This window comes from Eurosta solidaginis, chromosome 2, assembly GCF_040869045.1.
Source record: "Eurosta solidaginis isolate ZX-2024a chromosome 2, ASM4086904v1, whole genome shotgun sequence".
Taxonomy (NCBI): domain Eukaryota; kingdom Metazoa; phylum Arthropoda; class Insecta; order Diptera; family Tephritidae; genus Eurosta; species Eurosta solidaginis.
In genome coordinates, this window is record NC_090320.1 from 285,545,459 (window position 1) to 285,570,205 (window position 24,747).

General features: G+C 34.8%; 1 protein-coding gene across 11 annotated transcripts in view; it reads right to left on the reverse strand.

The window, feature by feature from the left end:
• The window catches only part of smog (G-protein coupled receptor 158 smog), a 316,915-nt gene that overhangs the window by 8,669 nt on the left and 283,499 nt on the right, over positions 1–24,747 (reverse strand). For 8 of the 11 annotated variants that reach the window (XM_067768321.1, XM_067768317.1, XM_067768318.1 and 5 more), the window contains 5 exons: positions 22,867–23,268; positions 22,583–22,777; positions 12,350–12,468; positions 11,748–11,859; positions 3,738–3,758 (listed from right to left, as the gene is read on the reverse strand). In XM_067768321.1, the coding sequence (XP_067624422.1) occupies positions 3,738–3,758; positions 11,748–11,859; positions 12,350–12,468; positions 22,583–22,777; positions 22,867–23,268 (849 nt within the window). Of the gene's footprint in view, positions 1–3,737; positions 3,759–11,747; positions 11,860–12,349; positions 12,469–19,804; positions 22,778–22,866; positions 23,269–24,747 lie in introns of those variants that run through there. The other 3 variants (XM_067768322.1, XM_067768323.1, XM_067768324.1) reach the window with 3 other exon arrangements.

Below are 24,747 nucleotides of genomic sequence, written 5' to 3' on the forward strand. Positions count from 1 at the left end.
TTTTATTTCAAAGTTTTTACAAAATTTTAATAACCACTTCTCCAGAAAATACGGACTTAAAGCTGAATCCCGTAGCGTTATACTGACTGGTTATAATTTTTTATAAAGTTAAATAACAGGTGTATTCCCTCTGTCTAGAAATGGTAGAAATCGTAGAAGGTTTTTCATTTCACTCTCAAAAGTTTTCCACTCATTATTTTATGTCGTATATTTGATTGTGCATTTATTTTGATTTTTACCGATGGCTAAAAAGGGAAAACGTTCTCCAGAAAAAAATTTCGATTATGCAACAAGTAAGGAAGTCTAAGTTCAGGTGAAACCGAACATTACATACCCAGCTGTACACTTGAAAAGCTGTTGTTGTTTGTTTTGTATGATTAATAGTGTTACAAGGCTGCGCAATAATACATATACATATGGTTCTATTCTGAACTAACCTTTCTTCGAATTATGGCTCCCGAAACATAGAAAATTGCTTAGTCATAAAAGACCGGTGTCACGCCCATTTTTTTAAACTTGAAGTTTTTCCTATTTATTGTTATAAACCCACTTGGAAAATGAAAAACCATTGATTAAAGCTCTTTTTTCAAAGATATAGCTTATTTTATCCGTCCACGAATCTTTTAAAAATCTTTTATATAAAAGTGGGCGTGGCCCTTAACTGATTTCTTTAATTTTTCTTCACAGCATTCCTTATAGTAAAGGCAACCTCTCTGCCGAATTTACAATAGTTTTAACGATTTTTGATTTATGATTAAACATATTTGTAAAAATGATTTTATATCAAGTGGGCGGTGCTACACCCATTTTAAAACATGTTTTCAAATTTTTATCAAGAGTCTCAATATCAGTCCACATGTCAAATTTCAATATTCTAGGTGTATTATTTACTAAATAATCAGGTTTTTTGTGTTTTCCAAAATGTTATATATATAAAAAGTGGGCGTGGTTATCATCCGATTTCGCTCATTTTTAATACCAATCTATTCTGCGTCAAGATAAGCTCGTGTACCAAATCTGGTGAAGATATTTCAATATTTACTCAAGTTATCGTGTTAGCGGACAGACGGACGGACGGACATGGCTCAATCATATTTTTTTCGATACTGATGATTTTGATATATGGAAGTCTATATCTATCTCGATACCTTTATACATGTACAACCAACCGTTATCAAATGAAAGTTATAATACCCAGTGTACAAGTACAGCTGGGTATAAAAAGAAAGTCGAAGAAAAAAATTGCAAAGCGTCTACCCAACAAGATGGGCGAATGTCATGAAGCGGTATCCACTTACATTGAACTTCAGCCAGCAATATTCGAAGCCTTTGAAAAGATAGCAGAAGGGAAAAACGACAAAACTTCATCACAAGCTTCTCTGTTTCAAGCTGCTATTTCTAGCGTGCAATTCCAAATGCCGCTGTTGTTGTTGTAGTGATAAGGACACTCTCCGAAGGCCTTGGGGAGTGTTATCGATGTTGATGGTCCTTTGCCGCATGCAGATCCGGCACGTTCCGGTAACTAGCACAATAAAGGTACCAGCCCGACCATCTCGGGAAACGAATTGTTATGACCACATGAAACCTTCTAGGCCATACCTCCCTCCCACCCCCTAGATCCATCAGGAGTTCGGGGTCGCCAGAGCCTCGGTTGTTAATGAAACAGGATTCGCCACGGGTAGGTGAGGTTGACAATTGGGTTGGAGAAGCTATATAATGTGCTGGCAACCTCTTGAGAGAATTGCGCTACACAAGAAACCACACATAAGTGAACATCAATTAAATAGATGCAACGGTGATACTGAGAGCGTCGAAGATTATTATAGAATCGTATTCTATATTCCATTCCTTGATGCATTCATAACTTATATCAAGAGCCGTTGCATGAAACACCAATCAATTTTCGTTCGCTGTTTTATTCCCCAAAAATGAATACAACGCTGAAAAATGCAATAAACTGCATGCATTTTATGAAAGTGTTGTGAATTGTTCCAAAACTGAGTTTGCAATGGAAGTCAAAATGTGGAGAAGGCGAGTCGATGGTCAGAATTTTAAAAACGTGTTTGATGCACTTGAGGTGGATACAATTTTGATGATTACCTACAAAATTTGTATGCTACATATATTTCTTATTTATCTTATTTTTTCAGATGGTGAATCCAAATGCTTTCGAACATTTAAATAAGATATTGCGCACATTAGCCGTTCTACCCGTTTCGACAACAACATCAGAGCGCACATTTTCTGCCCTTAAAATCATACTTGCGTAGTACAATCAGTCAAGAACGTTTGAATGGAGTCGCTTCATTGAATATCCATATTGATATACCACTTTCTGTAAACGAAGTACTAGAAAAGTTTTTCAAAAGACCTAAGCGATTTTTGGAAAATAGTTATGGGAAACATTTGTTTCTTAATGCTGTATGTGTTTAAAGCTTGAATATACAACCACATTTTACTGACCGATTTTGGCTACGAACCAATTTTCATGTCGTAAAAAAGGTACGAAAAATGCCTCAGATCTACACCATCTTCTTCAATTTTGTAATTATCAACCTTGAGATGCCCATTTTACAAGCTGAAGCAAATTTAAAGTATTTTTCGTACCTTTTTTACGACATGAAAATTGGTTCGTAGCCAAAATCGGTCAGTGCTGATATTCTTAAAAAAAGTGCATATGTTAATTTATTTAAGTTTTGCCGGTAATACCGTCATTTTAACTTTGGTACTTTCTATCAGCATCTCCACGGGGTAGGGTTTGAACCCGACAGCACGTTATTTTGGGGTTAACTATCTATTCCCAATAAATTTGAGAATTACCCCTCGATAATCTCGATCAAGTTCCGTCACTTCGTTTCCCAGACTTTATAAGATATGTAGAATTTTTAAAATAATGCTATAAGTATACGAAAACGATTGGATCGACGAGCTCGTCTTTCTGTTTGCTATCAAAGTACTCGCAATTTTTGAGAAATAGAAATTTGGCATACATACAATAAATAGTTTATTTCGAATAGTCTACTTTTTTTCTTAGAAAATAATACCGTTTACGCTGGTGGTTAAGTTTGTTGGCAGAAAAAAAAACCTTGATTCTCTATCAAAACAATTCACATCTCTAATCACCGTATGCGTGATAACTAAAATCCCTGCAAACATCTCGAAAACGATTTTTTGGCACAAACAAATAGAGGACAGTGCAGTAAGTAATTTTTCAAACATACATATCTCCCGTTTTATTGTAAATAGATGTAATCCAAAACTTTAATTTTTCGAGATTTTAAGATACCCCACAAAAGTCGACCGATGAGATTATGTATATACATATATACATAAAATACTCCTAGGGGCGAAGATGACCAGCACAGCCCAGTGGTCATTGAATTTAATTTTTGTAATGAAACTGTATGAAAAAATAATACTTTGTTACGTTTTTTCAAAAAATAATATTTTGACATACATCAGTTTACAACCAAACGGACGATATATATATATATATGTATGCGCAAAAAGATTTGACATCCAGATTGAAACATATTTATTAAGTACACAATATAGTACAATAGTAGGACCAGCAGAGGAGACAGAGGTTTCATGGTACAACACTCGAAAAATATAGTTAGTTACGTAAGTACAGATATATTGGAAGATTAGGGCGTTTACGAATACTACTTTTACATATAAATACACAGGGAAGGAGAGAGTAATCTAAGTAGTTCGGGTTTAACTTCGGTCCTTACCTTATCTTTGCTTCCTTTCTTCTACAATGTATATGGAAATTAGTAAGGAAAACGATTACGGTAAATTAATAATGAACACTTAGTAGAAATACTCTTTATATAGAGTTTTTGTATGAGGGATACATGTAAAGTTATATATATATATATATATATATGTATATTAGACTGAGTCGATTTATTAACCGATATCGCGCCATCGATTTTTCGACAGGATTTGGGTTCAGGAAAAAAGTTCCACTACTCATACCCAAAAAAATCATTTCACATATTACATGAGATCTCTTCTATCTATCTTATTGTAGTTGTACGACAATATGACAGTAATTTCTTTTTATATACATTCAGCTCTTCACAGTTTCTTATATCTAAAGGAAGTTCATTAAATCTTTTTAATCATTTGTAAAATAAGTTGAGCTGCCCCCTTTCCGTGGAAGAGAGCGGAAACCTAAAATTATTTTTATTTTTAGTATTAATATTGTGAATATCTTTTTGGTATACAATATTATTGCTCAAATACTCCGGTAAATCCCCTTTTTTAATATTAAAAACAAAAATCATTACAAAATAAAGTATACGCTGTTTAACACTAAGCCATTGTAATTCGTTCAGCATTTCATTTGTCGGAGTATCATGCCTTTTATTTAATATAAACCTCATCGCCTTATTTTGCATTTTTTGTAAGCTTTCTATTAAGTTATCTGCCACCAGAAACAGTATGGTAGGGCAGTAATTAAAATGGGGCTCCACTATAGTTCTATATACTAAAATCTTGTGCTTCTTCGATATGTATTTACATGACCTGTACAGGAAACCTATTTTTTAGCAATCTTTTGCTTAAGACCATTTATGTGGTCGTCATATTTTAATCTATTATCAATAACTATACCTAAATAGTTTAGTTTTGACACTTCCATAAGTACATTATCTATTTTTAGTTCATAACTATTACTAACGGGGGTTCTACTCAGAATCATGTACTTGGTCTTATCGGCTTTTATCTTTAATTTGTTTTGGTACATCCATAATTATATATTATCTAAGTCTGATTGCATTTTTTGCATAGCTACATTATAATTGGTTTCGTTTATCAAAATGAGAGTATCATCTGCAAACAACTTTAAATTACAATGGTTTACTGATTTTATTATATCATTTATATATATTTGAAACAATATTGGTGCAAGTACTGATCCTTGTGGAAGGCCAATATCGACTGGTGTTTCATTTGATAGAAATTGTCCATTTACTAGTGTTCTTTGGCGACGATTTGAGAAGTAACTTTTGAACCACGAAAGTGCTTTATCTCTCACTCCAATACTGTAAAGTTTTTCTATCATAGTTTGTTGAGATATCGTTTCGAACGCTCGTTTGAGGTCTAAGAATACCGCAATTACAAAATTTTTCTCATTAAGTTGGTTTCTCCATTCAAAAACAATTGAGTTTAAAACAGACTCGCACGAATGTTTTTTTCGAAAACCGGATTGCTCTGGTATTAAAATTTTGTTAAATTCAAGGTACTGTTCCAGCTGTTCTTTTACAATTGATTCAATGATTTTTTCATCGGCTGGTAAGGTATTTATGGGTCGCATTTCATTAGATTTCATAGTATTTTTTACTTTTTGAATGGGTATAAGTATAGTTCTGAAGCTTTCATTAATAATATTCGCATAAAAGTATCCCGTGTACATAACAGAGTCTTTAATTAAACCTTCCGTAATAAGATTATTTCCGCCTATCTTATATTTAAACTTTTTAACAACTTGTGTCACTGTATCGACTGTCACTTCATCAAATTCAAAGTAGCGGGTCACGTTGTATTCGTGGTAAAAGTTATTTGTTACTATTTCAATGTTATTGTTTATATCTTTTATGCTCTTAACAAAAAATCTGTTAAGGTTATTAGCTATATCCTATTTGGGTGGAACTTTTTTTCCTGAGCCCAAATCCTATCGAAAAATCGATGGCGCGAAATCGGTTAACTTTCGTCCATACAAATCGACCCACCGTAATATACATGTTATAACTAAATGTGGTAAAGGTCTTTCAAAGTTGATTTATGAGGTTTGTATAGACGAATATTTTTTTTTAAATATACGCAACAATTTAGAAACATTTAATGGTAACATTATTCGCTAAATGGAGATATATAAATAAAATATATATCTACGTATCAAACAGATTTGGCAATAATAAAAAATTCAACAAAAAATTTTAATTTTTGAAAAAATTTAAATCGTAACTACAAAAAATGTTTAAACGCGCTTCAACTAATTAACGTTTGATTTTTGGTACAAAATGTTTAGGCAATTCACAAGAATGATGCATTAAGTGTAAAGTTTTAAGCTGTTTTTATGGTTTCCAAATCAAAATTTGATAAAAATTAGAACAAGGGACTACATAGGTGACCTTGTGAGTTGTCTAATTAATGGTATGAATTAAAAACATGGTGTAAATACAACGTCGATATATACATACATATGATTTTTTGCTAAAAGTCGATGTAAGGTAAAGGCACCTATTTACGGGCTAGTCCATATTTCCGTTCTATTTTGTTAACGAATTTCTTTACTTAAAAAATAAGACTATGGCTTACTTTGTGAACACAATTTTTATTTTAAATTATTGTGAAATTAAGAAATTATGAGTTCTGAGAAAAACAGGGATAAGCCCATTTCAGCTTTGAAAATATTTGAACTTATCAGTGGGCATTTGGCATTCAGTGAAGATAAACGCAAAAATCAGTGGTTTTCTTAGTAAAAGTGTTAAGGATTCATCGCTACTTTCATAAGCTTTTTTAAACAAACTGGTAAGTTTTTATAAAATGTTTTACACATGAAATTAGAACTAAATGTATTAGATTTCTATTTTCGTAGTGAAAAATTAGTTTTTGTTATTGAAATACGTGAAAAACTGTGTTTTAAACTAAAACGTAATAAGGTGCGCTCGTATTTCGAAGTGCTGCCAATTGCGTTATTAGAACGGAAATAGGAAAAGTTGTTCTGTTTTTGTTTGTGGCTTATTTTTTTAAATAAATAAATTAAATATTTTTTTTTGAAATAGAGATATTACAAAACTTAATAAGGATCTCAAAATTGCTTTCCGTTCCAATATATTCTGCAGACTTTTCTTGTTTTTAAAGTAAAAAGTTTTTAACTCTCAGCTAAAATAAGTCGAACAAGAAGTTAAATACGAACATAAAAAACGTGTTTGAAAGGCATTTTAATGATAATTTACAGAATTTCCAAACTCATCGGGAAGAAACAGACTTGAAAAACGTATTCAGTTCGATAACCTATAGGTTTAAAAAGTATTTATTTAAAATAACCATACAACATAATTAGGCTCTTAATTTGTATATATTTTTCTAATTCCGTGCCATATAACGCAATTGAGAAGTTGTATATTGTAATTGCGGGACATATCTTTTTTCAGGTGTATTTTTTTAGAGACATAAACATTTTCGCTAAACTATGCCGAAATATACTCAAGAATCATTAAGATTAGCCCATGAGGCCATCAAATCATCTAAAATGACATGCTATAAAGCATCGAAACTGTACAATATTCCATATCAGACCCTCTTGGCCAAAAAAAACAACAAGTATACCAAGTCATCTGCTGGACTTCCAACAGTATTATCCGAAGAAGAAGAAGGTTTGATAGTTAAATGGGTGCATAAATTAGCCGAGATGGGGTTTCCGGTCACAAAAGATCAGCTCATTAATTCCGTAGCGTGTCTTGTAAAAGAACTAAAGAGGCCTAACCATTTTAAAAATGGAATACCAGGTAGGAAATGGTACGAAAACTTTTTGAAAAGAAATATGTCAATAAGTCTACGAGTTGCTCAATGCTTGACAGTCTCTCGTGCTTCAGTAACAGAAGCTTCTATAAGAGCTTGGTTTGGTCGTGTTTATAAGTATATTCAGGATAATGACTCTCTTGAAGTTTTAGAGGATCCAGACAGGATTTTCAACTGTGACGAGTCAGCCTTTTTCCTTTGCCCTAAGGGTCAAGCTGTTTTGACTAAACGGGGCTCTAAAAGTGTTTATTTTCGAGCAGGAAATGATGAAAAGGAGTGTCTCACACTTTCTATAGGTGCTTCCGCATCCGGTCATATCATGCCACCATTTGCAATTTTTCCAAACAAACGACTTCCAAATAATATACTGCAAAAATATCCGACGGATTGGGCCATTGGAAAGTCAGACTCTGGCTGGATGACTAGCGAAACTTTCTTTGAATATATAGCTAATGTATTCTATCCCTTCCTGGTTAATGAGGGCACAAAGCTGCCAGTGGTTTTGTTTCTTGACGGACATTCATCTCATCTGTCTCTACACGTTTGTGAGTTTTGCAAGAAGCATGGAATCATACTTGTGGCACTCCTTCCCAACTCTACCCACTTACTGCAGCCAATGGACGTTGCAGTATTTCATACTCTTAAAAATCAATGGAGAAAAGAGATTCAAAGCTGGAGATTCAGTAATAATGGACAGCGATTGAAGCGCGACGACTTTGCCCCCATCGTTCAAAGGTGTTTAGACATGGCAGTGACTCCCGAAATCATAAAATATGGTTTTAAAACATGTGGATTGTATCCTTTTAATCCGGATGCGGTGCTTTATGACAAAATTTTGAAAGCCTCCATAGAGACAACATCCGATGAAACCACTGCTCATAACGTTGAAAATCCAAATAATGATACACCAAAGATTGGAAGTGAGGTGAAAGAGTTGGTTAAGATGTTTGAAGAAAGACTTTCCCCAGAAAAATTGAAATCATTTACTGTGTGTCCTGGACAGTGGGACGGAGATGTGAAAGATGAAAATTTATATTATTTTTGGAAAAGTCTCAACAATGATCAAGATGATGAACGTAATTTTCAAATAAACGATTTAAGTATAACGAATCTGTTAGGCGATTTTATTTCATTTGATATTGAGAACATGAGTATAGATTTTTTGGACGAATGTAATGTGACAACAGTGGAACAAGAAACCCCTAAAGTAAGCGGCTTGAATACTTCGACTCCAACTTCCGTTAAACAACTTAACCTTGAAAATATTTCACATGTTGAAGATTTAACGACCGACCGAAATATTGAGTATGCCTCTCGGTATACGGATGTAATGCCAAGCACCTCCAAAGCTTCTATTTCGGCTCCAGCTAAACCACTAAACGAGGAAGAAACCCACAAAAACCATGAGTCCCCTACTCCTTTCAAAAACGCGTTACTTTGGCCTGAAACCATGCCAATCGATTCAAAGAAAAAAATCGTTAAAAGAAAATTGACGCCAACTGTAGCGATAGCCTCAGAGTATATTGAATATCAACGTCGCTTGGATGAAGAAAAAAAGACAAAGAGTGAAAAACAGGCTTTAAAAAAGAAAAAGAAGAATGAGAAATACATTAAAAAAACACAAAAAAATGGAGCCCTTTCAGAAGAAATCATTAAACAAGGAGATTATGTGGTAATTCAATATGAAGGAGAAAAGTTTCCGGGCAAGGTACTAAAGGTTATTAATGGCGATACTGTTAAGTTCCAGATTAAAACAATGACAATGAGTGGTCCCAATTGGCGCTGGCCAGAAAGGGACGATATTCTGGATTATGAGGTTGGAGAAATAATAAGAAAGATTAATCCACCACAGCTCATAAATAAACGAGGAGTATTTCTAATAAATGACATAAATTAATATAAATATGTAAAACTTGTATTTCAAAGATATGTTTAATGTAACAAGAAAATATGTGCCAATAAACAACATAACTGAAAGTCTAGATTTTTATTGAATTTTTGCTCTGACGATGTCAAATAGCTGCTATAATATATGATACGGAGATAGGAACGTTTTACCACAGAATTAGGACGAGAGCAAATTTTTAACCCGGAAATGGGAACAATATATGATTTTACAAAACGTAATATATGTTACAAACTTAACTAAATATTATTTATTTATGCACTGTATTTTATTAATAAATCATCTGTTAATGTATATAATTCAGTTTTGAAGTTCGATAAAGCGGAGATAAGACACAGTGCACCTTTCATTATAGGTATCTCTTAACATGCCGTAAATAGGTGCATTTACCTTATTTAACTAATACCATGTCCACACGGCAAGTAATTGAGCCTCATACAAATTTTTTATGTATGTAGTGCGCTTTCTACTTTTTTTCTAGCTTATAACGTCTTGAAGTTAGACTTGTCTTAACTATTCTCTCCGGACTTCCATTTTCTTGCTTTCTGTTTATTTGTTTGTGTATTTGACTTGGAATTTCTCTCAGGAAGTCGAATATATCGAACAAAATTCTTGACATCCATTTTGAGTGAGTTACATGGCAAAAAAATTATTTGCTTTCGACACATTTTACAGGATTCGATTTAATTTAGCATACAATTAATTGGCGGAATGAATTGGAATAATGAATGAGAGCGTGAATTACGAATGAGTATTGCCGTGTGGACATCACCTAGACTGCTATTTGATTTATTAAACATAGGACACGTTGAAAAACAAAAGTGAAATTTCAATTTGCATTGTAAGCACTATTTGAAAACTGCATTGGAATTCATTAATTTTTTTAACGATATTCGCCATCGCGCTATATCGGAGTTTTTATCGATATTCTTAACTGAAAAATCGTTAGTTAAAATTTCGTATCGTTAAAAGTTAGTGAATTCACCTACTGTGGTAAAATTCACTAACTTGTAACGATTTTCAAGATTTTGTGCTTACAATAACGATTGTTTTAGCATAGTTATAGCTCCGTCACATAAGCAGTTTTTCATATAGATGTGTTTAACACAAACTTGTGCATGATGCGTTGTTTGCACGTATTTTGTATGGGGAACGGCAGGTCGAGCGACACTGGCGCCATCTGATATGAAAAAGTAGCCAACTCTCAAATTTTGTTGCAAGCAAAGCATAAGAAGAAAAATTTGACATTTGCTTTGGCTAAGGGCGCTGGCATACTTTGCAAGTGAAATTATTTTTCCCATTCGTTGTTAACTTTTCTAACATTTTTCGCAAATAAAAACTGCAATATAACAAATGAGTATGACACAAAATATGTAAGCAAGTATTTTTGTTGTATAGGAAGAATGTTTAAAACAATGCTTCGTGAAATTTTTTATGTGAATAGCCAAGGCGAAATCAACTTCAATTGACAAGTCTGAAGTTCCGACATATTTATAAACGCAACATCTTGGAACATCTTGGTTGATTGTGGCGATGTTACTGGAATGCATAAGGTTGTGTTAAACGCATCTATACGCCGCGGCCTTTAACGACCTGACCATTACTATTAGCACAAAAGCAAGAATAATGGAATTCCAGCTAGTACCGTTGATAATCTTAAAATCTTTCTCTATAATTAAGCGAAAATAGTTGATCTAAATATAACGAACATCGACAAAAAGTGATTACTGAATTTCAAAATCGTTATAGCTATCGTTTCGACAATATATCGATAGCGTCAATTATTAAACAAGTTTGTCGATTCCACTACTGAGCTCGTGATAAATACAGTCGTTATTGCAAACAAAAAGTCGTTTATTAAAATCTCGATGAATCGAATAGTTAAAGGTAAGTGAATTCCGCCTATTTGTCGAGATTTTAACTCACGATTTTTCAATTCAATTTTGTTGAGTTGAATTGGAAGTAAAGCGGTTTCACAGTTAATGCCGTTAAAATATTCTTAATAAATAACGATTTTCGATAAAAAGTTGTCACTCAAAATCGAAATTGTTATATGTATCAACTTGTTATATAGCGATGGCGAATGTCTTTAAAAAAGTAACAGAATTCAAGCACTGACCTCCTAACTCAATCGTCGGGATCGCACTAAAAGCTAATAAGTTCACTTTTCACTCAAAATGATTTTTTTATTCTGATAGAAAGGGCGGCGATCCCTGGCGTTTTATGTATGTACGGCTTTTGAATTTGCTTAAAGCATTAATGGATACGCTTTTAAATATTCTATCTTTTTAGGTATTCAACTTACTTGTAATGAGAAACGACGATGTCCTGCTTTTCGTCCGCCACGTCGTTTACTTATATGTGGATTGTCTTGACGTAAGGTTTTATTTTTTAAAATTTCAAGTTGTGTATACAGTCTAAAATATTAATACAAAGAATTGTTTATGAACAGAGTTTTTAGTATGCTGATCACTTGTTAAAATCAGAGCTGGGCACACGCCATCGGTATAACGTCAACGATTTTGTTTACTAATTATTTCTAAAGTTAAGTAAAAAGAGTGAATAATCAGATTGTGAGTAATTACTAATTGCTTAAAGAATATCCTTATATATATGCTATATATTACTTTTTTGCATTTTTTTCGAGCTGCCTGATTTTGGATTGTAAACATTTCATTTAATTAATCATTTATATTAACCGATAACAAATATTCACTAATTAATTAAGCCATCTAGTTTGAATTAATTAAAAATATATAACCTTTGTAATCACCTGTAAAAATAATCAAAAACAATTAAGAAACTTAGTTGACAGCTTTTAAGCAATATAGTTGCAGTTATGACGCAAGTTCATTTCCCCAGCTCTGAATTACAGCTTATTAGCCCACAAAAAAAATATTAACATACCTTTTAAGTTCAGCGCGTATATCCTCAGGGCTCATTTCGGCAATGGTCAATTCTCCAATATCGGGATCACCCAAACATAGACCAGCATAACCACCGCCCAAGCGTTGTGGATCGTTGACCTTGAAAGCATCCACAGGTAAACGTATTGATAGATTCATGGGCAAGGGAACCTGCAAGCTATGAATTTGCAACAAACACCGCCAAAACACACAAAGGTAGGTAGAGAGGTACTTAAACCGAATAAACCACAAAATAACAACAAGAACAACAACAACAAAAAAAGAGAGAAAATATTATACTAAGAGATGTGAGAACGTAGTGAAATCATAAAAAAACTGCATGAATGAAGAGTTTAAGAAAGTGAGAGAGAGAGAGAGAGTGAGTTTAGGGTGATTAACTACGTTTTCGAATAAGAGACATTTTTTAATGCTCGATTTCAATTTTTAGCTGGGATATCGGTAGCATATAAAGGGCTTTTCTCTACTCCCCGACCATAAAATGGTTAAAAGAAAAACAGGCATTTAAAAATATGATTAATGCCCCTGTTTTTTAGTGCGGGCTTAAACTCCAGTTGAAGTTGATTAAACCTTGCCACTTTGTTCGATAACATAAAATTTTGCTGCTCATCTCAGCTGAAGCGGACGAAATGGCAAGTTTAAACTCTAGTCAACTTCAACTGGAGTTTAAACTCGCACCGAAAATCGAGCATAAGAGGAAAAATCGTGTTTTTCTTTTTACTGAAGGAGAAGATTCAAAATACTACTAAGGTATGATGTATAAAAAATAAAATTCGTTGACAAATCTCAGTTGGTAAGCAATATTTTTTTTTTTAAGTTTTACGAAAGAAACCCAATTTTTGTTTTAAGCGCAATTATATGAAAATGAAGATTTTAAGTTTGGACAATTGGCATGCTTGAATTTATTAGCTGCAAAAAAAAAGAAGAAATATTTGCTATTACTACTTATGAAAAAGTATGTGTATTTTTGTGTAATACATGCATTACAAGCACATTTTGTATTCTAGGTATATTTTAACATCAAATTAAAGTGTACTAAAGTGCAGCTCAAGTCAAATTCAACATGCTAAAGAAAATAAATTTATTAATATTAAAATAAAATAACACAGTGCAACAAAATAAGATATTTTCTTGAAACAGAGTAACCATGTTTGTTTAGGCGCGGTGCCTAAATCCATTCACTTTCTGCCACCCTACCATCGCGACAGTTTCTTAATCATTTACACGCACATCTTCACCCTCATGCAGGTATAGGCATGCATATGTGTGGTTATGTTGTCACCACACATATGCATGTATATGGGCGTGCGTGTATTGGTACACCTCCCCTTAAAACAGAGACTTTTCTCGCGGTCTAACGGTTGTTTCTTTTTGACAACTGGTATCTTTTCCTGCGACCATCAAGCGAGCCACACGTCCCGAGGATTTTCAATGCGCCTGACGCAATGGTAAAATACATTGTAAAAACATTATTTCTTACGGCCAATAAATAATTTTATATTGTGACGAATATTAGCAACACTAAGGGATACAATCATCTCTAAGCCGATACTAAGCAGTGACTTGTATGCACATCAACAAATCAATCATTATGTCTACCCATATGTCCATACAAGCAGCGGAGAGTAACGCACAAACACATGCATATATCTGAGATACTCCCAAAAGTATGCAATCATTTGTGCAAGTATCACTCACATATACACCCGCATGGGCTATGAGAGAAGCTATAAAATCGTGCATCTGTAGTTATAGCTGAGGAATTTATAGCTTGTAAACGAGAAGTAAATTCTAGAAATAGAACCGCCTAGAAGTATGCGAACGAGAAATCACAGAGTATAAAAAGAGGTAAAGCTGAGAATCAGAATTCAGTTTGATTTAAGCACGCTATCTGTTGAGCAGTAGACATGTTATTGTGCAGTACTTTAATAAAGGCCATTTTGCATTATTGAATAGTGAAGTTATTTGTTCAACATTTGTTCTTGCCGAGATTGCGACACACCACAATTGTCGTGATCCTTCGAGCCGATAAAAATACTTTATTAGACGGTGCGTCATCTTTCATTCGCATAAAAAAGCCCAGCCAGCGTAGCTTCTAACTTTCGCCTATGCTCCAAAATTGACTCTCACTGCCATTAATTGCAATTTCGATTATATTCCCCCTATCCCTCGAATTTTGGTGTAAGATAGCGTTCCATAGTACTACCCCCACTATAATCTCTTTAAAGCTTCGTCACAATCGACGATCTCGTGCCTCCGGCTTCACCCAGGTATATACTTTGCACCTACTGCCGCTGTTGCTCGCCCAGCTAACCGATAGGTTTCGCCTTTGTCTCATAGTTGTTCATTTGTTGACCAAATCGATCCTAACTATCTTGATGCGGGAAGCAGTAATCTCAACTCTGGATTGATTGAGTTCTACCGAAGCCGTCGACAAAAACCACCTAATAGCGGCAGTAGTTTTTTTTCACGGTTAAGTAAACCATTGTTCAATTTCGGCACATATTGAACTTTTTTTAGTTGTATGTAATTAATTACACTATACACCAGAAATTTTGCAACAAAGTAACCATGGTATTTTTTTGAAGGGTGACATCGTACAGATATATTTTTGTGGAACGTTGAAGTGCTAGCATGTAATGTTGAGCTCTCTACAGTGAGTATTAGTTTCTAAGACAGTCAAGCTGTAGCTCTTCCAGATATTTTACAACTTGACTACAGACCTCTTGTCGGCTCCTCGTCTTTAAATGCAAATAAAAACAAGTAAGGAAGGCTAAGTTCGGGTGTAGCCGAACATTACATACTCAGCTGAGGGCTATGAAGACAAAATAAGGGAAAATCACCATGTAGCAAAATGAACCTATATAACCCTGGAATGTGTTTGTATGACATGTGTATCAAATGGAAGGTATTAAGGAGTATTTTAAGAGGGAGTGGGCCATAAATCTATAGGTGGATGCCATTTAGGGATATCACCATAAAGGTGGACCAGGGCTGACTCTAGAATTTGTTTGTACGATATTGATATCAAATGAAAGATGTTAATGAGAATTTTGAAACGCGTGGGCTTAGTTCTACAGGTGGACGCCTTTTCGAAATATGGCCATAAAGGTGGACCATGGGTGACTCCATAATGTGTTTGTACGAGGGCTTTTGATTTCGCCCTGCAGAACTTTTTCATTTCATTCTACTTAATATGGTAGGTGTCACACCCATTTTACAAAGTTTTTTTCTAAAATTATATTTTGCGTCAATAAACCAATCCAATTACCATGTTTCGTCCCTTTTTCGTATTTGGTATAGAATTATGGCATTTTTTTAATTTTTCGTAATTTTCGAAATCGAAAAAGTGGGCGTGGTCATTTTTTATACCAAGATAAAGTGAGTTCAGATAAGTACGTGAATTAAGTTTAATAAAGATATATCGATTTTTGCTGAAGTTATCGTGTTAACGGCCGAGCGGAAGGACAGACGGTCGACTTTGTATAAAAACTCGGCGTGGCTTCAAACGAGTTCTCCCGTTTTCACAGAAAACAGTTATCGTCCTAGAACCTAAGCCCCTACAAAATTTCACAAGGATTGGTAAATTTTTGTGCGACTTATGGCATTAAAAGTATCCTAGACAAATTAAATGAAAAAGGGCGGAGCCACGCCCATTTTGAAATTTTCTTTTATTTTTGCATTTTGTTGCATCATATCATTACTGGAGTTGAATTTTGACTTAATTTACTTATATACAGTAAAGATATTAAATTTTTTGTTAAAATTTGACTTTAAAAAAATTTTTTTTTAAAGTGGGCGTGGACGTTCTGCGTTTTTGCTAGTTTTTATTAAGCATACATATAGTAAAAGGAGTAACGTTCCTGCCAAATTTCATCATGATATCTTCAACGGCTGCCAAATTACAGCTTGCAAAACTTTTAAATTACCTTCTTTTAAAAGTGGGCGGTGCCCCGCCCATTGTCCAACATTTTACTAATTTTCTATTCTGCGTCATAAGTTCAACTCGCCTACCAAGTTTCATCGCTTTGTCCGTCTTTGGTAATGAATTATCGCACTTTTTGTGTTTTTCGAAATAATCGATATGGAAAAAGTGGGCGTGGTTATAGTCCGATTTCGTTTTAAATAGCGACCTGAGATGAGTGCCCAGGAATCTACGTACCAAATTTCATTAAGATACCGCAAAATTTACTCAAGTTATCGTGTTTACGGTCAGACGGACGGACGGACGGACGGGCATGGCTAAATGAATTTCTCTTTTCGCGCAGATCATTTTGATATATAGAAATATATATCTATCTCGATTAGTTTATCCCGTTACGGTTACCGTTAAGCGAACAAAATTAATGTACTCTGTGAGCTCTGCTCAGCTGAGTATAATTAACTCAGATGTGCAGGGCTGAGCGAAAATTATCTGTGGGAAGTCCCTTTTATAACCGTTAAACGGTTTAGCCCCAATTGTGTAAGTAAGTAAGTAACAAGCAAATGTGTTCAAGTTCGGGTGTAACCGAGCATTATATACTCAACGTGAGCTTCAATTGTACATTTCATTTCAGATAAATTACTTTTCTACATAACACGTGGCACCGCCCGTTTAAAAAAAATGTCTCCCCATTTCCTTTTACAATCAAACTTGATAAGTGAAATATCATTGATTCAAAACTATTTTTTGCTAAGTTATTGCTAAGTATTCTAGTCTACGACCCTTTTAAACTTGTTTTATATCTAAGTTGCCGTGGTCTTTAACCGATCCCGTCCATTTTTTTAGAAATATTTCCCGCTATAGGGAAAATTTGTGTACGCAATTTTATTACGATCCGTCAATTTTTCTTCGAGTTGTAGCTCCCATGGTGCCACGCCTATTTTTTTAAATTTGAAGCTTTTCCTATTTGTTGTTAAAAATCCACTTGGGAAATGAAATACCATTCATATAAAGACGTTTTTTGCAAAGATATTGTTTATTTTATTCGTCCACGACCCTTTTAAGAATATTTTATATAAAAGTGGGCGTGGTCCTTAACCGATTTCGTTATTTTTTCTTCAAAGCATTCCTTATAGTAAAGGGAACCTCTCTGCCTAATTTTGTTACGATAGGTTTAACGGTTTTTGATTTATGACTAATAATATTTGTAAAATTGATTTTATCACAAGTGGGCGGTGCCACGCCTGTTTTGAAAAATGTTTTAAAATTTTTGTCAAGAGTCTCATTATCAGTAGTCCACACGTCAAATTTCAAAATTCTAGGTGTATTATTTACTAAATTATCAGGTTTTTTGTGTTTTCCAAAATGTTATATATATAAAAAGTGGGCGTTGTTATCATCCGCTTTCGCTCATTTTCAATACCAATTCGTGTACCGAATTTGGTGAAGATATCTCAATATTTACTCAAGTTATCGTGTTAACGGACGGACGGACGGTCTATATCTACCTCGATTCCTTTATAACTGTACAACCAGCCGTTATCCAATCAAAGTTACTCTATGTGCATAGCACGCTGAGTATAAAAATATTTAATAATTTAGCTTAAGTTGTATTGCTGGCTAACACTTGCAGATGTTACCCTAAGTTATCCAATGTACATAAGGCTTGGTTGTTGAAGTACCCGTACCACAGCAACTACCTGTTCACATATATGCTTAAATAATCTCGCCTGTCATCGAATTTCTGTGATATAATTATAAACATATTGAGGCTGATCACGTTCGCTGTTGTCCGAATGCCTGAATTCCTGCATTATCCGGCACCAGATATTTTTCTTGTCTCAGATAAAATTCAAATCCACCTCTACCCGACTAACAGCTCTCTCTTTGAGAGACCAATTCGGTAGCCAAGCGCATAAAAGGGTGTAATTTGCAACGGATCAAGAACCATTTAGCCAGCCATCAACATCGATAGCTTTCCCCAAAACCGCCGGAGAGTGTCTCTAACGCTAATAAATAAAAAAGCAGTAGGAACATATCTCTAGATCGGTATGAAACCTGTCGTAAGTGAAAGAAAGAAGAGAAGCAAAATGGCGAGAATACTCCCCATCAGGGATAGAAATGAGATGCTAACCAAACAGTTCCTGTTGAATACCCAGAAACCTGGGCATCCCAACAGACATCTGATTGAAGAGCCAACACCGCACAGGGGCTTAAGAAGTCATATCCGTAAGCATTATGAGGAAATACGGCACCTGAGAACTCAGCCGTATGAAGCAAAAAAACACAAGCAGGTCCTCAGTGAACTCCACAAACAGGCGTCGGACCTTTATGCCAGGAATTGCTCTGTGAATCCAGTACTCAAAGAACAGTACCCAAAACTTACGGAAGAGGAACGCACACTCCCCAGGGAAACGCGCTTCACTCTAGCTCAACTACGATCTGGAAACTGTTACAGGTTAAACTCTTACCTATTCAGAATCAACCCCGACATTCAAAATGTATGCCCTGCTTGCAACGTGTCCCCAAATGACACCAACCATCTCTTTAATTGTAATGTGGAACCAACGCCTCTAACACCCCTCATATTATGGTCCTCCCCTGTTGAAACAGCAAGTTTCCTTGGACTGCCGTTAGAGGATATTGATGACAATTTGTGATGTTGTTGTTGTTGTAGCGATGAGGTTGCTCCCCGAAGGCTTTGGGGAGTGTTATCGATGTGATGGTCCTTTGCCGGATACAGATCCGGTACGCTCCGGTACCACAGCACCATTAAGGTGCTAGCCCGACCATATCGGGAACGATTTATGTGGCCACATTAAATCTTCAGGCCATTCCCTCCCTCCCCACCGCAAGTTCCATGCGGAGCTTGGGGTCGCCAGAGCTTCGTCTGTTAGTGAAATAGGATTAGCCGCGGATAGGTGAGGTTGACAATTGGGTTTGGAGAAGCTATATATTGCGCTGGCAACCTGAAGGGTTGCGCTACACAGCCCCTTGAATCTGGTATTTTAGTCGCCTCTTACGACAGGCATACCTACCGCGGGTATATTCTGATCCCCTAACCCGCTGTGGTGACAATTTGTTATCGGTCGCACCTATTGGATGGGGCGAAGAACTGCTACAACAACAACAACAGAAGCAAAATGGCGGCACGTTTTTTTAAAGAATTTATGACTTAAATAACTCAGCTAGGTAAACTCTGAGTTAAAAAGTTACTCTTTGTTTGGCTTTAAATCAGAAGCTACTAAGAGCAAATGCAAAAATTATTAAAGTACGAAATACTTATGTACATATTTTTTATTTCACACATTTTTATCAAAAAAAAAAAAAAAATATTTATTGTTAACTGTAAACATTTAGGTACACTCAATAATAAACACACAAGTTTTCAAACTTTACACAATTACATACATTTCCCAAATCATTGGTTACATTCATCTTATCACAGTAACCCAAAAAAAAAAAAAACAAGTTAAGTGGAAAAAAGAGATAAGACAAACACTGTGGAACAACAAAACAAAAAATGGAAAACGAACGCACTCAGAACACTTGCAGCAACTTCATAGCTCGACTTCATTTGAAATGTTAGTATATTTTATTGTTTTTACTCATTTGTTTTTATATTAAAAAATATGCTTATTCATATATACAGTTCAGTTTTATTTAAATTTAATTTAATTATTTAATAGCTAGCTAATTACATACCTTAAGCAAACAAATAACAGAAACAAAATCTTTATTTAAAAATTACAAAGCATATAAAAAAGTTGTTTCCTTTTATATATGTACATATGTTTATGTTTATAAGCTTTTTCACTTTTAAAATGATTGGGCCTACTTTTTTTGAAGTAAAAGCTTCCAATAACTTTTAAAAATGTGTACAGCACCACTACATTTAGCTTTCCTCAGTTACGTAAAGTTATTTGTAGTGAAAGTTAAACTCGAAAGCTTTTATCGCCGTTGCGACATGACTTATAAGAGATGGTTAAAACAAATTTTATAACCTAAGTTTTTTTTAACTCAAATTCAAACTTTGAAATCAAAACCATAAACACCAAAGGACAAAAAAATTTTTTTTTTAAAAGCTTTCTACGCCCATTTAAGCTGTGAACAAAAAGCGTCTTGTATTTCTCAAATCATGCATATAACATACAAAAATATGCACTTTGTGTAAGCTTGATTTTTAATATTAACAATGCTTTCTTAAGTGTTACTCGTGAATGCTGGCGTAGTAACGCGCTGAAAGCTTTATGAAGTGTCACTCGGCAATGGTTGCGATAAAATAGCACATTAAAACTGAAAACTATATAAAAGCTCTAGAAATTTACGTATATGACGAATTTTATAAATTTTTTAGAAACATTTTTTCAAAAGTAAACTAACGCAAAGCTTTTGCTGCAAAAGCTCTTTTCAGATTTTTCGGATATTTGCGCATTTCACAATATATCGTCAGAAGCAGGAGAAAACCTTGGATAAACGAGCTTTTTTTTATACAAACTAAGCTTTCTGCGGTTGTGATTTCGCGCCAATACGAGCTTTTCAGCTTTTAATATACGTTTTCTTTAATCGCCTACCACACCGGAGATCCTGGGTTCCCGCCCCGGGCAAAAGCTGCATCAAAAATTTTAGAAACAAGTTTTTTCAATTAGAAGAAAATTTTTCTAAGCGGGGTCGCCCCTCGGCAGTGTTTGGCAAGCACTCCGAGTGTATTTCTGCCATGAAAAGCTCTCAGTGAAAACTCATCTGCCTTGCATATGCCGTTCGAAGTCGGCATAAAACAAGTAGGTCCCATCCAGCCAATTTGTAGGACAAAATAAGTAGAGCACGACGCAAATTGGAAGAGAAGCTTGGCCTTAAATCTCTTCTGAGGTAATCGCGCATTACTTTTATTTTTATTTTTCCTTAATCGCCCTAAATTTTATTTTGGAAGTATGTAACTTTATTTAGTCACCCAATCTGTGATTTTGTATTGCAATGGAATGGCTTAAGCAGACCAGGTTCAATGGGCTTCAATACATAAAGGAATTTTCTTGTGATTCTTGATGGAATTTCACTTCTCTGAATGTTATTCTGAAAAACTACTACAGAATTTTTGTACTAATTGGTATTTATAAATATATAAAATTTTTTGATTACCATTTAAAATTTTCGTTCCATATATTTACCTACTCTCAATTTATTTTGGCATCTCGCCTTCTTAAGAACTTCATTCAACCTCCGAAGGTAAACGACCATCAACATCGATAACAATCTCCTAAACCTTCGTGATATGCCTTTATCGCTATACAAGAAGAAGAAGTAGACCGTTTCGGAAATAGAATTGAACTTCACGAATTGAATTCGGTTTAATACATTTGGAGTTTTGTGAATTACTTTGAACTTTTTCGAGCTGCAATCGCCCATTTTGGAAGTAAATTTTTTGCGTTTTCGAGAAAGATTTAAGATTTTCTGAATTTCATTATGGTATTTTGAAAATATTTTCTATAGAAAATCTTCACCTATTCTGAAATATATATTGATTTATTTGAATTTCATTTGCAATTTTCGGAAATAAATTTACTTCTTCTGAAACAAATTTGAATTTTTCTGAAATACATTTATGTTTTCTGAAATTGGTTTTCACCTATTCTGGAATGAATTTAAATTTGCTTGACTTTCGAGTGGCCATATCTTGAGTACATTTAGCCTTCCTGAATTTCAATTGACCTTTCTTGAAAAAAGTTGAAATTTATGAACTATTTTGCTCTGGTCTGAAATATTTTTACTTGAACTTCATTTGCCCTTCTCTATATTACACGCGAAATTTTTTGAATTTTCTGAATTTGATCAAGGCATTTCTGAAACGCATTCTCATTTGTCAGAAATATATTACCTTTTCTGATATATTTCAGAAATTTTTCAGGAATACTTTATGATTTTTTTGTGCTTTTCTGAAAACATCTACAAACTCTGAATTTTAGCCACCCTATTCTAAAATAAATTTGTGACTGTTCTGAATTCCATTTGCCCTTTTCTGAAATCATATTGAACTTTTCAGAAATAAATATTTTTTCACATACATTTGTCCAACACATTTTTTTTTGCTTTTTGAAATACTTTCGGAATTCGATTTTCTCACTTTTATTAGTTAACTTGTTGATGATGAATAAATTATAGTTAATTAAAAAATATAAGGAAAAATCAATTAAAAAAAGCTTAACATACAATTTCAGCTTCATCTTCTTCAACAACTTCATTATGATCATCATTATCATCTTCAACACCACCATTATAATCCTCTGCTTGACGACTCACCTGCTTATGCTGATACCACAATTTTGGCACAAATATCAAACCCAACGCCATTGTGTTGGTCAATTGTGAACGTAGAAATAACGCTAAGAAAATAGCGCTCGGACTCATTTCGGGTAAATAGAAGAAGCGCAGGACATAAAACGCTGCCGACACAAGAAATTCGATAGCCAATGTAGCTACAAGGAACTGCCTTTCCTGTAACAAAAAGATAAATGAGCAGTTTAATTGCTTTGCTTTCTTTATGTATCTCCCTCTCTCTCTCACACACAATCCTGTATACTAACCCTAAATTGTGTATTCGCATTACGACTGGCGAATGCCAAATGCAATCCAAAGCAAAGTATCAGCACTTCACTAACTTGCGTCACATATTCCCACTTGAGCGGTAGGCATGTGTTGGTGCGTTGTTCACGCAGCGTACCCAACTGCGATACATCGATCAAATCAAGTGCGGCGGCAGTGAAGGCGGCCATATAACAAGTAACAGCAAAAACCATCGTTCCCAAATATTTCAATAAATCGATGTCACGTAAAACCCAACGATGCGCCTTACGTGTACGAAAATCGACGAGATGACGATAAAGTTTCAATATAATAGCACCGTAACAGGTGATGAAGCCCAATTCGCGTAACCATGGCTCAAGCAGGCAGCGTTCAGTGGTGGCGGGAAAGAAATGGACGGTAACCTGGAAGGAGGAGAATGATTAATTTAAGCATTAATTTGTTGGTTTCTTTAGGGTTGAATTAATTAAAAATTTTTACTTATCAGCTCTAGGTGACAAGAAAATTTTTGATGGCAAAGGTCAGATGACAAATGTATGCTTATTTAAAGATTTTGTATCAGATTGTGTGATCCGCGAATCTATCAGACGTCTCCCATTTTGGTAGACAATATGCTCAGTCCATGTGTAAATTGCTATGAAAAAAGCAAACATCAAAGATAACACATTTTGGGCTGTCGGTAAAGGTTGGAGTGGCGTTACGGTTTCAGTTACTGTTATGGCTATGGTATCAGTTGAGTTTACGGCTATAGTGATAGTTATGGCTATGTTAACCGTTAGGTTATTCTTGCAGTTACAGTTAAAGTTACACCAACATTTGCTGTTACAGTTTCGCTACCAGTTACGGTTGCAGTTATAGTAACGTTCACATATACAGTTGCAATTTTAGTTACAGCCACAATTTTGGTTACAGTTACTGTTATTGTTACAGTTACAGTTAAAGTTACGGTTACGGTTACGTTAACATATACAGTTAGGGTAGTGTTTTTAGTCGCAGTTAAGGCTATAGTTATCCAACATTAACTAGTCTATGTAACATTAACCTACACGGGTACAGTTACAGTTACTGTAATAGTGCTACCTACGGTTATTGTTACCTTTGGGGTTATAGTTAGCCACCTCAGTGAGAACTATATTTATGGTTGCAGTTACTCACTCACGGTAACAGTACCACTAACAGTACAAGTTTAAGTTACAGTTAAAGTTAAGACTACAGTCACATTTACAGCTATGCCTGTGGCAACATTAAAGTTACAGTAAGAGTAACAGAAATAGTTAAAGTTATAAGTACGGTTACAGTTTGGGACGGAGGCGAAAGCAACAGGTTTCTAAGGTCTTCAGAAACTTCTAGCTATACGACTGTATTAATAACTGTGTGTACCTATAGAGTCTGTCAGTGTATCAGCCCAACGGGAGGTCCCTAAACTTGAGAACACTAGATGCTATCCTGCCAAAGGCATGCGACTCCCCTTGTAAGAGTTGTATTCCCCAATCGAGAAAAGATCGAAATCCGGGATAGTATATCTTCTCGTAAAAAAATGGGTTCCATTTTAATATGGTTGATAGCTATTAAGCATGACTCCGCCAAGCTAGTTACCTATCCACGAAAACCCTGAAAAATATAGAGCAAATCCGTCCCGTTGTACTGGCCTGGGAAAATCCATTCAAGAATGCCGATGGTAACCCCCATGGAGAACTTTTCCTTTTGTATAGAAGAGTCTGGCGCTCGAACAGTTTTAGAAAAAATATACCAATGTTTGATTGGTCTAAAACCCTTACCATATCTTTGAGAGCTCTTGCTCGCTGTGGAATATAGACCAGCTTAAGGCCTTCAGAAAAGCAACGGAAAATTCCGAGAGAACTGTGGCGTAGTTGAGAAATTAT